The sequence below is a fragment of the Equus przewalskii genome, chromosome 15 (assembly GCF_037783145.1).
Source record: "Equus przewalskii isolate Varuska chromosome 15, EquPr2, whole genome shotgun sequence".
Classification (NCBI taxonomy): domain Eukaryota; kingdom Metazoa; phylum Chordata; class Mammalia; order Perissodactyla; family Equidae; genus Equus; species Equus przewalskii.
The window spans coordinates 8690794-8705413 of record NC_091845.1 but is presented as its reverse complement, the minus strand read 5'-3'; the positions used below and the strand labels follow the sequence as shown (position 1 = coordinate 8705413).

General features: G+C 46.2%; 1 protein-coding gene across 1 annotated transcript in view; it reads right to left on the bottom strand.

The window, feature by feature from the left end:
• Positions 1 to 1863: 1863 nt before the first annotated feature.
• LHFPL4 (LHFPL tetraspan subfamily member 4) overlaps positions 1864 to 14620 on the bottom strand; it is a 37792-nt gene continuing 25035 nt past the window's right edge. Inside the window, exon 4 of the mRNA XM_070576652.1 lies at positions 1864 to 5698. Coding sequence (XP_070432753.1) covers positions 5598 to 5698 — 101 coding nt within the window. The 3' untranslated portion in view covers positions 1864 to 5597. The remainder of the gene's footprint in view (positions 5699 to 14620) is intronic.

Below are 14620 nucleotides of genomic sequence, written 5' to 3'. Positions count from 1 at the left end.
CCTCCTTGTTCCCAGATCCAGTGGACGCATTTTTCATTCCCTAATTCTGGACCTTTCTCCATCTGGCTAGTTGACCCTCCCCTTGAACTCTGAATCCCTGGTTTCCGTAACGCCACATTCTCACGGTTCTCCTCATAGCTCTGACTCTTCTACTGTACTCTCCTTTTGGATGTCCATTTCTCTGACCTTCATCTGTTGGTGTTTTCCAGCATTCCATGCTCTTTTCACACCATACAGTCACCCTGAACACGCTCATCTGTGCTTTGCATTTTAACCAGTACCTGTATGCTCATGTTTCTGGCCCAGATCTTTCTCTGGAGCTCCCAAATCCATATAAGTCAACTGACCACTGGACAACTCCACCAGGATGTTCCACATGCATCTTAAACTTAGCATTTCTCAAATTGAACTGATCATCTTGCTCCCCTGCTATACCGACAAATCTTTCTTGTCCCCAAGCAAAATATTTAACCATTATCCTTGATGCCACTCTTTATCACTTCAGCCCACAATCAGTTACCAAGCCTCCTCAATTCTACTTCCTAAATATTAAATTTCTTACCTCTCTTAGACCCCCTGCCAGCACCTTGCTTCAGGCCAGACTTCTGCTTTCCCTTTCATTAAAATTGTCTCCCTCTAATTGAGCCCCCTAACACCACAACCGGAGAGAGTTTTCTGGAATGCAAATCTAACTGTGTCCGTCTCCTACTTAAAAACTTTCCATGGTTCCCCGCTGCTCTTACGTCCAGACTCCTGCACACAGCCTCTAAGCTCGTTCATCATCCTGCCTTTGCCTGCCCCTCCAGACTAATCTGACCCGCCCTGACTGCACAGCTCAGCATTACTAAATTGCTCTTAGTTCTCCAAAAGGACAGTGCTGTTTCTTACCTCAGTCTCTTTCCTAAAGCTGCCTTCTCTTACACGAATGGCTTTCCTGACTCTTGCCTGCCTGACTCCTATTCACCCCTCAGAAAAACTGTCCTCTGCTCTACCCACTCCACCAAAAGCCATGTAAGGTGTCCCTACCTGGGACACCCACGATACCCTGCACCTAGCAAATTTTGCATTACTTTGTTTTTACATATTCATCTGCCCAACCAGACAGACCCTTAAGACAAGGTCTCTGTTTTTGTTCTTTAAATGCTTAGCATATACTAAGTGCTCAAAATGTGTTGAAAGAAGACTCAATTCCCAAGTGCTTAAATTATAATCAACGTAGCTGACTCACGGGACACGTTGCAATGTGCCAGAAGCTGCAAAGCAATTCATATACATTCGTTCCTTGGTTCCTTACAGCTTCCCTGAGATTACTGTCATCCCCATTTGTTCCAGGAGATTTAGAGAGAGGTGAAGGGTCTTGTCCCAGGCCAGAGGCAGCAACGGGTGGAGCCTCGTTTGCTCTAGTCAAAGTCAAGCCTGTGCAATCAGGAGTATGCAGAGACTGCTAGCTGCCCGCTCCACCTGTTCTCTGCTTTCTCCAGTTTTATTTGGGGTGGCAGTGTGCTCAGTTAACAGATCACAGTTCAGCTAGGTGTGCTATTTGACTCAGTCTTATGGGATTTCCAGAAGTCTCCTTCAAATAAAATGTGGACCATGTGACTAGAGCCCCAGCAGCCATCTTGAGCCATGAGATGTCCTTGAAGATGGAAACCAGGATTGAAAGTGGCACTGCAGAAAGAAGAGAGGCTGGGTTCCTGAAAACACTGGGCCGTATGGGTCATGGTCTGTGATGGGAAAATAAACTATCTCGTTAAACCACAGTAGTAGAGCTCTGTTTATGCAGCCAAAACTGGTACAAAGGGTCAGGTTGAATCTCACCCCTCTGGATCCCCTGGGGGCCAACTCAGAGAAGAAGCCAGCATGGGTGATATAAAGTGTTTCTTTATTTGAACGTCATTCCACCTGCACTGAAGCTCAAATCCAGCAGCAGCAGAAGGGGTCAGGACCAAAATAAATGTTACCAAATTGGACAATGAGCAGCAAGGACACATTCAGACAGAACTTACTGATGGGGTGTAGACACCACCAAGCTATCCTAATGACACACAGCACAGGTGCTCTGAGGTCTGCTGGCCAGAGCTCTGGGAAGGACTGTGGCTCCCTTGTTCCCTTCTCAGGAAACTCCAGTCCCACCCAAAGGCTAGCCCTGAGCCAGGCAGGGGCCTACAGAAGTTTCTTGTGCTGGGAAGATCCCAGCTTTTCCAAAGAGAGGGTTTCCCTTTCTCAGTTCACGCTGGAAGCTGGAGAAGGGTGATCCCCTGTGCCCTCAAAAGAAGGCCAAGTAGGTTTCCTCCACAGCCTGGTCTGAAAGCTCTCAACATCTTGGCTAGTCCAGGCCTGGAAAGGATCTTGATCCTATCCATAGTCGTCACCCCTCAGGAAAACAATGTCTTCCTCCCTGGCCACCCGTCCCCAAAGAGGAAAGTTCTCACATCCCGGAGACCGGGAAAGACTTGACCACCCGGTGCTCCAAACCACCTCTAGGTTGTGGCTGCTTTGGCTTGTCATGAAAGAGTCCCCAGACCAAGGCAGAGAAAACCAGATAGTGCCAGAGCCCTCTGATCCAGTCAACCTGGGGGAGGAGTGCCTCGGTGGGCCACTCAAGGCTCAGCTTCTTTCAAGGACCAAGGAACAGACCATCTGTCTTCAGTCTCTAGTCCCGAAGGCTAGAGCCAAATCACCTGCCTACAAACCGTCCCTTGCCATGATGGCTGCCATCTGGGCCTCAGGCTTGGTGATGCTTCGGCCTCAGCCGGGGCCCCTGGCTGCAGTATGTTATGCGCTCTGCTCCTGCCTCTGCTGAAGCCTCAGGGACAGGGCTGCGGTTTGGCCTGCACTCCAATCTCTTTCCCATCCCTCTGTTACCCTAGCGTCCTTTCAGCTCATCCAACCCTGCTTACTGGACCCCAAACTCCTGGCATCGCCAGGCTGCCCCTTCTTCAGCCAGGGCAGCAGCTGGCTGGGTGAGTGGTGACATGGAAACACTGTCAGTCTGCCCCAAAGGGAATTAACCTCCCTCTTCTCGACCACTAACCCACTCCAGTTGTGCTGACCCTCTCAGCAATCACTTGGGCTCAGTTCCCCTGATGTGGCGCCCCCTCCACAAGGGGTTGGGGGTTGGCTGCCTGGGCCCCGCACGTGGGCCTCGGCCTCTGAGGGGGGTAGGGTCTAACCTCTCCACCAGGGCACAGGGATCTGGCGGCTCCCTTGGGTGGTAGGCATCCTTAGGTGACAAGCTCTCCCCTTGCACATTGCACACACAGCAGCTGCCCCCCCGATGCCTCGGGTCCCGTCTCCTCTATCCTCTCCTTCCCCTTTCTTTTGACCCCTGCATCCCAGTTTGGCCTCCCACAGCCCGTCTCTCTCCATTTGCCTCCTTCCTTGTCCTATTCCTTCTTCCATCTTGCCAGCCACCTCCCCTCCCCCATCCCAAGTTCTCTGTCCGTCTCAGTCCCCTCTGTTCACTCTTCATCTCTCTCCATTTCTGTGTCTCTCTCGGTGCCCCTCCTCCTCCTCCGTGCTGTCTCGGCCCTCTCCTCTCCGTCTCTTACTCTCCCTGTCTCTGCACCTCCCTCTTCACCCTCTTTCTCCTACCTCTGCCTTCTCCCCATTCCTGATCACTTGCTCCCAGCCCCTCCCCCTGCAGCCTTCCAACATTGGGCTTTGGTTTGGCTCTTTGAGGAAATCACTTGTGCCCCCCACTCCCTCCCACAAGGCTGCCCTCACCCTCCCATTCGGCCTGGGACCCTGGTGTGCAGCCCACCCCCCGGGCAGCTGCTGGGGAAGGCGCCAGTCATGGGGCTGCAGTGTGGGGCTTGGGAGCAGGAGAGAGGGCAGCACAGTGCCGGGCCAGAGCACTGCTGGGAAGGTGTTTGCCCAAGAGGAGAGAGTCAAGGGTGGGGTCAGGACTTGGTAATTTCCAGGTTTCAGGATCCTACCAAGACCCAGCTTCTGATTCCAGTTAGGGTCCAGATGGGGGATTCAGGCAGAGGATTTCTAGGATCTGTCTTGGGAACCGTAAGACTCAGGTCCAAGGCCTATAGAAATGAACACAGGGTTGGCAAATACATGGCACTCTCTGCTTTTCTCCCTTCCTTTGACTGAGGCCGACATAAGGAAGTGGTGACAACACGCTTCCCCATTGATCCTGCAGGAGCCTCACACCCCTCCACGGGACCAGGCAGCAGGTACCAAAGACAGAAGTAGGCACACGAGATGAAGCCAACCTGCTGCCCAAACGGGCCAAAAGGGGTTGTCCACACCCCAGGCCAGATGGCTGTACCGCCAGGTCCACGAGGCAGTGCGAGGGTTCAGAAACACTTGGAGTCTCCCTCACTTGCTCCCTGCCGAGGGGGAAGGAGATGCCCCCCAGTGGGAGGAGGGGGGAGAGAAGACTCCTCATCTGCCCCCATACACACACACGCGCACACACACCCGCTCACACACGCACGCACACACTCATGCCTCGGCTCCAAGCACTGCCCGTTGGGCTGCAGACCCTGGGCATATCGCAAGGCGAGAGGTGGGCAAGGAGGAGGAGGAGGTGGGGACAGGGTTACAAGGCCCAGGGATGGGGACAGGGGTACCCTGTTCAGAGGTGACCTGCAAGTTCAAGTTATGCAGAAAAGTATCAAAGAGGCAAGACAGTCTCTGCCCTTGTTAGATGCCCGGGGTAGGGGGGCATGAGAAGGGGCAGAGGGGGGATGCGTCCCCTAATTGCCCACTCTCGGGCTCCCCTCCCCAACCCCCAACCCTGACAACAGGGCCAAGAAGTCTGTGCTGTACAAAACAGGCCGGGGTCAAGGGTCCAGTCACTGGTGAGACATCCCAGCAGGGAGGAGACCAGGCCAGCCCCCCAGCCTCTTCCAGCCCCCGCTGCCATGGTCAGGTGCCACCAACACAGGAGCCAGAGTGCTTCCTCCTGCTGCCTCCAGAGTCTGTCTGTCCTTTCCAGACTCTGGGCTGAACAGGGCCCCCTCCAGCAGTTGACAGAGAGGCCCTGTGTTTTCTCCCTCGGTGCAGTTCAGACTCCTTTGGGAGAGCTGGGAGCAAGCTGGAGTGGGGACAGAGAGGCCCCAGGGAGGCTGGTGGCTCCTGGAGCTCTGTGACTATGTGATGGAACCATCGTTGGCAAAAAATAAATAAATAAAGTAGGAAAGAGTCTGATCTGCCCTGGGGCAGTGTCTTGAATAAGTTTCTGCAGGAGGCAGGGACCAGAGGTGAGGATGCAGCCAGGCAGCAGCCCTCCAGACTGAGGGAGCCTGAGAATGGGACCACAGTACCTGCTTCCCCTGGAGACTCTGCAGGGCCCCCAGGCCAGGCTAGAGAGGGAGGAGACGCCCAAGGGACGGGGGTCAGGCTCCCCTAGGTCAGTTGAGGGACCAGCAGAACCAGGCCCTCCCAGGGTCTGCAGGGCTCTCCCCTCCCCCAGGCTGCATCCCAGCCCCATCTCTTCAAAGCCTGGAGCTCACAGGCAGGTAGCAGGTGAGAAGTCATCCGAGATCAGGGTCTTCCCTCGGAGCTTGAATGGAGGGATGACGGGGCAGGCGGCAGGACAAGCTGAGGGCAGGTCAATTCCTGGGCTGTGATCCTGGCCTTCAGGGTCCCTGTGAGTGAGCGACGGGACAGGGGAGGACTCCCCATCCGGAGACATCACCCCCTGGCCGCAACACGGAGCTTACTGTGGAGCCCACAAAATCTAAGAGAGAGAGAGAATTGGAGAAAGTCAGAGGGCATTGGGGGTCCCTTCGGCCACTCTTCAGGGTAAATCTGGGCAGAGGGGCTGGCTGCACAGGCTCTGGAATCCCAAGCAGGCCTCTGACTAGCTGGACGCCTTGCGTGGGCCATCTGACCTCTCTGAGCCCCCATTTCCTCATATAAAATGGGCGTAATAGCCTACTTCACAGGGTGATTTGGAGGGGTCAAAAAGACACAAAGAACGCCAGCCAAGGACTCTGCACGGTGTTTGGCACAGAGTAAAATGCTGGAAATGACAGCAATTCAGTTTATCTTTTACTTTCGCTCCAGAGGTCTTTGGCTCAGAACTGAGCTCTGCGGCTCACTCATCTTGAGCTCCCAGTGAGGAATGGAGACCCCCAGACGCTGCAGGAAGGCAAACTGGGGCTCCCTCCTGTCACTTTTAACACTGAGCTGTTAGGCTGCTTTGGGGAGGGAGGAGAAGACAGTGAGGGGCCCATCTCACAGTCACATCTCCAAGCCCCTTCTTCAGAAAGGCCAGACGCCTCTAACTCTGGCACTTCTGGAAGCTGCCACCAGAGGGCAGGCCCTGACCTCACACCAAGACAACAGAAACCACTGGGGTGTCAGGATCTCTAGGGGCAGGAGCTTCAGAGAGGGACAGGTTAGCAGCCTAGCAGCCCGGGAGGGCCCCGAAAAGGGGGCAGGAGTGAGGAAGAGCTTGGCCCCTAGACTTGGGCCTGGGTTCAAATCCTAGCTCCACCACTTAGGTGGCCTTGGGCACCTAAGTTACTGGACCTCTCCGGACCTTGGCTTTCTCACTTGTAAATTGGTGGCCATGATGCCTCCGTGGTGGGGAGTCAGGAGGAGTGAAGCTTTTACTGAGTATTCACCATGTGCCTCTTTACAGGCATAATCTTTCTTTCTTCCTCACAGCACAGCCCTGTAAGGTGGTACTATTCTCACCATCCTCATTTTATGAAGTGCAGGAAACTTAGGCTCAAGGAAGTGAAGGCATTTCTTAGCTCAGCCTGCTTCCCACATAGACGATCTGCCTTCACAGTCCAAGGGTTCCACCACAATACGGAACTACCTCCTGCCAAATGAGATAGTGACCCTCACCGCCATTATCCCCATTTTATAGATGAGGGCTCCAAGAGACAGATGGCAAGTGCTAAACAGAGACCCGGCACCTGCTAACAGTTCGAGGAAGGGTGTGACTACGGAAATGACTCCTATTTCTCACAGCAGAGAACACACCCCCAGACAGACGGGGTGTCTGTCCACCGATGTGATGCAGTGTTTCCCCTCGCTCCAGGGGCAGAGTGGGGCCCTGGGTCAGAAGATGGACCCTCTTTTAGAGAGCAATCTGGCACTATCATTACAATTAAGTGTGCAATTCCGCTTCTGGAAGTACACCAAGAAAACACTTGCGTATAAGAAAGCACAGACAAAGATGTTGACTGCAGCGTTGTCAATAAGAGTAAAAACCTGGGGACCTCCCTAATAGCCCTGAACAGGAGAATGGTTAAGAAACTACGGTTCCTTCATCTTATGTAATGCTGAGCATTGGACAAAAAGGGCAAGATGGTTCTCCATAAAATGATAAAGAAAGAGCTTTAAGATACACTCTAGAGTCAAGCACAAAAAGCAATCTGAGGAGGGATTTGCTGAAGATGATGCATATCCCACATCACATTAGCACATAACACTATATTTTATAAAGGGTCATATAATGTGTGTAGATACCTACATAAGCATCTGATAGACCTGGTTACCCCTGAGTATCTGGCCTTATAGGTAAATTTTTTCTTTATTGTATTTTAATGTGACTTGATACATACTATTAAAAAGAAATGACAGGCCCAAAATGGAGTCCCTTGTGCTCAGCCCCACGTCAGCAAACCAAGACTTACTACCCAACCTAACGGCCGTTTCAGCCGCTCCCGGGAATGTAGTCTTGACCAGTAAGCCTGGAATTTTCTGGTCAGCACCAGTGAGGTAATGTGCCACACAGACCTTTTCCATCCCACAAAGGAAAATGAGGGGATCCCCTCTTTCCTTACCCCCTCCCCCTTCTGCATGTAAAAGCCTTCCCTTTTGTACAGCTCCTTGGAGCTCCCTTCTATTTCTAGATGGGATGCTGCCTGGTTCGTGAATCACTGAACAAAACCAATTAGATCTTCAAATTTACTCAGTCGAATTTTTGTTATTTAACACACTTGGTGGCAGCATTGGGACCTGAAGTGAACTCCTGATGGCATTTGGGGACAACGAGAAACACAGGAGTGGGACCCCACAAACCCTTTGTGTTCTCTGCGTTTCTCGCTGTTTCCAAGGGCCGTGGGTGAATTCCTCTCCATTTTGAGCTCCGTTTTCTTTGCATCCACCTCCTGATCTAATTGGCTTTCCAAGACAGGGCAGGTCAGCTTGAGCTGGCAGACAGTTCTGCCCAGAGCCCAGTGGAGCTGGTAGATGGTTCTGCCTGGAGCCAAGCCCCTAGCCTTTCAGACTGCAATTCTCAGATTTTTGAGTGGAAAGCCCCAGCCCTCAATTCTGTCCCCAGGTTCCACATTGAGGAATTGCTGATAGTTCAGTCTGCAGCTCTCCATTTGTGTGGAATCAGTCCACAATCCCCATTCTTTGGGATCTCCTCGTTCAGTCCTCTCCCTAGTCTGAGGTTCCATGGGAATTGGCGGTGGTGTGCACAAGGCCTTCTTCTCTTGGCCAGGACACAGTAACATCTCTTGGTTACCGCTAATATTTTAGGGTGCACATGTTTGTTTGTCTTGTTTTGCGTAGAAAAAGGCTAATTACTAATGGGGATCTCGGAAGTAAAAAAAAGCCACAAAAATTGGTGGGCCCAAGTTGAGCATTTAAGAGCTGTTAGAGTGCTAACCACCTGACCCAAAACTCCCCCATGTTAGGATAAGTTGGTCATGGAATGGGTCAGATTGACACCAGGCCACCCACCAACCCCAAGAAAATGTCCACGCAATGAAGTACTCTAAAACACCACATCATCTCCAGCCCAGCACCTCATCCCTCTTAGGTATTAGTTTGGCTCTAAGAAACCTAAAGTCTTAGCTAAAAGTAAATAAATAAACAATAAAATAGGATCTTTAAATTCCAATGAGTTGAGCATGCCACCTTCTGGCACACCTGCTTATTTGATGCCTAAGAACTATAGTCCCGGTAGCTGTAAATAACTACAAAAATGGCAAAATCTTACTAAAATCAACCTAGAATTATAATGGCCATTAGAAGGAATGTTCCAATTAGATAAGATCATTTAAGAAGGGCACTTGAAAGAGATCTCAAGTTAAACGGAATAGGACATGTGTTTTAATTGGTATGCAGAAGTTTCCAAAAGGCTTCAAAATTCCAAAAATAGCTTCATTGAAAGTTTCATTGCAAAAAGCTAATGAAAAATTGAAAGACACAAATGGTACCTAAAACAGACACTCCAAGACTGTAGACAAAAGTCTGCCAACTTAACAGCCTTACAGACAGCCTCATATCTACCTTCTAAGGAGGGCCCCCATATGAGCCCCTCCCAGACTTGATGACACTCAGAGGGGTTTTCTGGTAATCTGCTACATTATTCCCCTAAACAGCCAAGGGGAAACTAAAATTAATGAAGAAACCCAGCCAAAGTTTAGTAAATATCAGAGCTATACCCTCCACTTTAAACCCCACTCAGGACCTGTAGACAGGATCTGGAAAAAACTGGCAGAAGTAGGCTAAGGTTGAGGATTCTGACCAGATTGCTTTCCCAGATCTCTGTCGGTAGTACCCGATAGAGAGAGGAAAATAAAATATTTTTTGCACCCTCTCTGGGGACACCTCTTAAGTCCAAGAGGTTGTTCAGTATTGCCAGAAATATTCACTGCTTGTTCCAGCTAAAACCTGACAAGATATTTGAAAGGATTTAATAACTCTATGATCAGAAATTTGGCCAAATTGGAAGCTGATATTCAGAGCTTGATAGGAATTCTTTTAGGCCTACCCGCCCCTAAGTTAAATGTACCCAGAATAAGAGAAAAACCTCCTAAAGCCCTTGTAAAAGGATTGCTGGGTGGATCAACCTATGATGTCATTTAAGTTGTAACCTAACTTCCTTGAGGAATTAAAATTGACTGTCCTTATCTTACAAATCTTTGCAAAACCAGAAATGCAGCTCTAGAGGCAGTTTAAATTCCATCTATCCTTTTTACCAATCCCAAAACCTCCCCTATTTATCTCAAAAGGCTTGTAGGTACTGTGAAAATTCTGGCCTTAAGAAACCAATGTCTTTCTTGGAAGAACTTGCATTCTTCCCCGTGCCCTTGAGATGTAGATGGTCTCCTTGACCCCTCCAGGAACGCTGATCTTGGCCATCTCTTTAAAGCACAAACTTCAGGGAGGTAATTCTTATCAGAAGGAGAACAAAAGGGAGAAAGGTCATTTGAAACTTAGGTGAATAAAAATCATGTGTCTCCTCCACAAATATTAGTAGAAAAAGCTTTAGCCATGTAAGCAGATACTTAACTTATTCCAACTGTTCTTTTATAACTAGTGAATTTTCCATTATCATACTTGTTTTGTGGCTAAAATTTTTAAAGGAACTTATAAGGTCTTTGTTTGTGTCTATCTGTACATTTATTTGTATCTACGTATGTATGTTGTAGATGTGTGGCATTTCCTACCTCCGGATGGTATTACTAAAACTAATTTGTAAAAGAGTCTATTTAGTTGGCTTAAACACACAAGCATTTATATAAACTTAGTATTCATAAAAATTCTCAAAAATATAATAGAAACTAACCAAATGCTTTTCAGTTTCACATGATCTGGGGAAATATTTGGTATCGAAGCTAGTTTAAGTTTGTTGCTTTAATTAAAATAGACATGTCTTTAGAGTTATCAGCATTAAATATGATAGTTTTATTCTACCTAGGCTGACTAAAGGTCGAATGAGTTCATGTTATCCCTTACAAAATTTGTCAGCAAGAAAAATAGCTTGAGATGACGGCTGACTTTGTGTAATATCTCATAAAATTTTTGTGGGTTTTCTACACATAGTTGTTAAGAATGACTAAATTAAATAGATGTCAGTAAGATAAAAAGGTTTTAGGTGAACTTTTAAAATAGTTTCCCCAAATCTGGTAACCTAAAACCTGAAAGTTTGGCTAAGTTAATGATGAGTTAAGTTAAATTCATTGACTATGCAGACCATTTCCAAATAAGATAAAATGCTGAAACATTAATTACTGAACATAGGTTTATCCATTTCTTGCTTCCTTTTACAGAGGAATTAAAGATATTTGAGTCTATTAGTAAACATGTTTTGTGCTATGCTGAGAAAGTTTCTATGAGAAAACACATTTCTAGAAATGATAAAAAGTATTTATAAATTTCCTATGCCACAGAATGCTAATATAAAAGACAGTTCATAATTGTTTACTTCTTTATTTTCACTAAAAATTAAGGTTTTTAAGGGTTAAAAATTTTAATATATGTAATTAAAGTCACTAAGGTTTGTAGAAAAGGAATCTTTGGAAAGAAATTTTAATGTGTTGGCAAGCTGGCTAAAGGTAGAATGAATTTAATTAAGTTAAATGAGTTTTAATATGAAAAGTAAGCTGGTGCAAAATTAGAATTTGGTTTTCTCTTAAAAGGACAAAGTTTTCTTGGACTACTGGTCTCCTCTTGATAATAAGAGATTGTGAAAGGTTTTTCTTTACCAACTTCTAAGTAATCTGCCTAGAAAAAAACAAAGATCTTGTGTCTTATCAAAATAATCACGTATGTTCCATGTTGTCTATATCAAGTCTTTGATTACTTACGTAAACCTAGTCTTCTCCATATTAAAAGAACTAAGTTTTGCTCAGAACTATCTAACCTTCCCTATTTGCCTATGAAGTCCTTAATTGTCAGCATGGTTAAATGGATAACTTAGTATTGTTTCATAGTGAGCTATGATCCTATTTGACCAAATGTTTTAAAATCTTTCATATGTTTGACAGTTTCCAAAAATCAAATTCTAAATGAAGTCTTTTTGACTTTGAACTAACTTTGGGATTTCCCAGAGGGCCCCTGGATCATCTCAAAATATTTATCACTATAAAAAGGGAGTTGTTAAACTAATTAGGCTTATTTGATATGTTAAATTAGATGGGAAGCACTGTCAAATAAGAAGTAATACTAAGCCTTCTTTATGTTATGTCTGTATAGGTATATGTTCTAAGTGTTTCAGAAATTGTGTGAAATTCCTGGAAGTCTGCTATGTCCTGGTATAATGTTTTCAGTCATAGTTCCAGTTATTATCTTAAAATGTTGCATCTTACAGAAACAACCAAGTTTCCTTGTCAGTTCCATTATAATGAACCCTCATCAGATCTTTACCCATGGGCATTTTAAATCTGTGTTATTTATAGAGAGTTATTGTTTTATTCAGATGCTTTTGCAAAAGTGTTCCTGCAAAAGTGCATAATCTTCAAGAAAATTCATAGAAGGACTTTTGACAAGTACAGGTTTCTGATAACCTTAAGACATAAAACTGAACTTGGTGAGGATTTCCAGAACTGATGGAAAAACTAGGTTCAAGCAGAACAATACTAATTTTTTCTTTTCTTTCTTTCTTTCTTTTTTTTTTTTTTGCAAGGGAAGATTCACCCTAAGCTAACATCTGTCGCCAATCCTCCTCCTTTTTTCTTCCTTCCCTCAAAAGCCCCAGTACATACTTGTGTATAGTTGTAATTTCTTCTGGTTCTTTTATATGGGCCACACCACAGCATGGCTACTGACAGATGAGTGGTGCAGTTCTACACCTGGGAAGCGAACCCAGGCCACCAAAGTGGAGCATGTCGAACTTTAACCACTAGGCCATCAGGGCTGGCTCAGAAAAATACTAATTTTGTTGTTAGTGCTGTTGAGTTGATTCTGACTCCTAGTGACCCTGTATACGGCAAAGCGGAACCCTGCCCAGTCTTTTTGCACCATCCTCTCACCATCTGGTGCTATATCAGACAATGCTCCACTGATATTTATAGCACTTTCATGGCCAATTTTTCAAGAATTGGGTGGCTGGGTCCTTCTTCTTAGTCTGTCTTAGTCTGGAAGCTCTCCCGAAACCTGTCCACCATGGGTGACCCTGCTGGTATTTGAAATACCAGTGGCATAGCTTCCAGTGGCATAGCTTTCAGCATCACAGCAACATGCAGCCACCACAGTATGACAACCAACAGATGAGTGGTGTGGTTTCCTGACCAGGAAATGAACCCAGGCTACAGCAGTGAGAGTGCTAAATCTTAACCACTACACCACCAGGGCTGGCTACATATTAATTAAATGGGACTGAATGAATTGAGGAGGATGATTATAATTTTTTATGACCTCTTAGTTGAAACATTGCTGGTTCTTTAATGTTTTGATTTTCCAAATTTGACGAAACTTTTTTTCTCTTAAACTATCTATGACTTACAACAATTTGGTAAAGTATACCTTTGTAAAAAATAGGTGAAACATTTACTTTTTTCCCTCCACATGCTCCCTCCAGAATTCAGAAACTCTTAAGAATTCTTTTCATGTCAATATAGTTAGTTGCATAAGTTCAACAAGAATCTGTTCTCCTTGTAATGGGACACAATTGGAAATATTGTCTATATTACCAAGGCTTTGACTGGATTGTCATATTTGAGAGAGATGTGCATAGACTCAGATATGACCAGAGAGTGTTAAGGAACTAAGGTTGAATTTATGGAACCAATAAAGCCCTTGGGAAAATAAACCTGGTACCTTGCTTACAAGGTTCCAGCAAAGCAATCTTTAAAAGAACTTATATGGTCAATTTTCCTGCTATACTTATATAAATAATCAAGCCAAGTTTAATACAAACAAATTAGTTTTACTGTGATCATCTTTGGTAAGAAATGGGAGTACTTGGAGAGAGAAAAACTGTGTTTGCACCTTTGTAGATATTAGATTCTAGTTCTATTAATTATCTTTGAGGTTTTGTTATATACCTTTAAACTGGACTGGATCCTGAATTCTAGTTTCCTCAAATATCTGGCTATGACTCTCCAAACTGTTTCTAGTTTTTTTCCCCCATCCTTCTGATTTGGAATCAGTAAGAACAAATTCTGCCCCTGGATGTCCTTGGAAGGGACTACACCAAGTCCTCCTCACTGAAATTCAGGACTTGAGCCTTGAGTACACATCTCACAGCTGAGGAAGGCTCCACTTGACATCTGGTCCTGTACAAATGCTGGAGACCTTCAAATCACATGGACCTGGAAGAGAAGTAGCTGACATCAAGGCAGACTGCTTCTTCCCAAGTCTCCGGATCATGACTTCGCACTTTAACTAAACTTGAAACCCTGTCTTCTTCTCTTTCCTTCCTTTACACGGACATTAGCCTGGAAAGATAATGCCATCATCTGTATCTCCAAGTCCATTGCTAAGGGGGGTAAACTCTGGAATTTAGAACAACTTTTTATTTCAGGCCAGAAGAAAACCTAACCGGACCCCTAGCTTGAGCAAGCAAATGCAATGATCCTGTGAATGAACCCATGGACAGTGCCACCTTAGTGGAAGTGGTTTGTGCCCAACAAGATTAATTTTGTCTATGATAGTTACCACTTTCCTTGGGCCACTAAATGCCTAGATGGCTGGCGAAAAACCAGACAACGCCTCTTAGGTTAGCTAACTGTGCCCCAAACTGTTTACAAACCAACTGAGATGATTGGTTCTCACTGGTCAACTCCACTGAATCTACATCATCGAGTTAGAAAGGACCTACCAGGAGGCATTCATAATTTAGAACTTGCTTCCTTTGGCGGATTCCTGCTTCCCTGCTTAAGAGTAAATGTAAGTAAGGCTTTCTATAATCAGGAACCTCTCCTTACCTCTCGAAAGTATTGCAGAGTGCACTGCTAAAGCA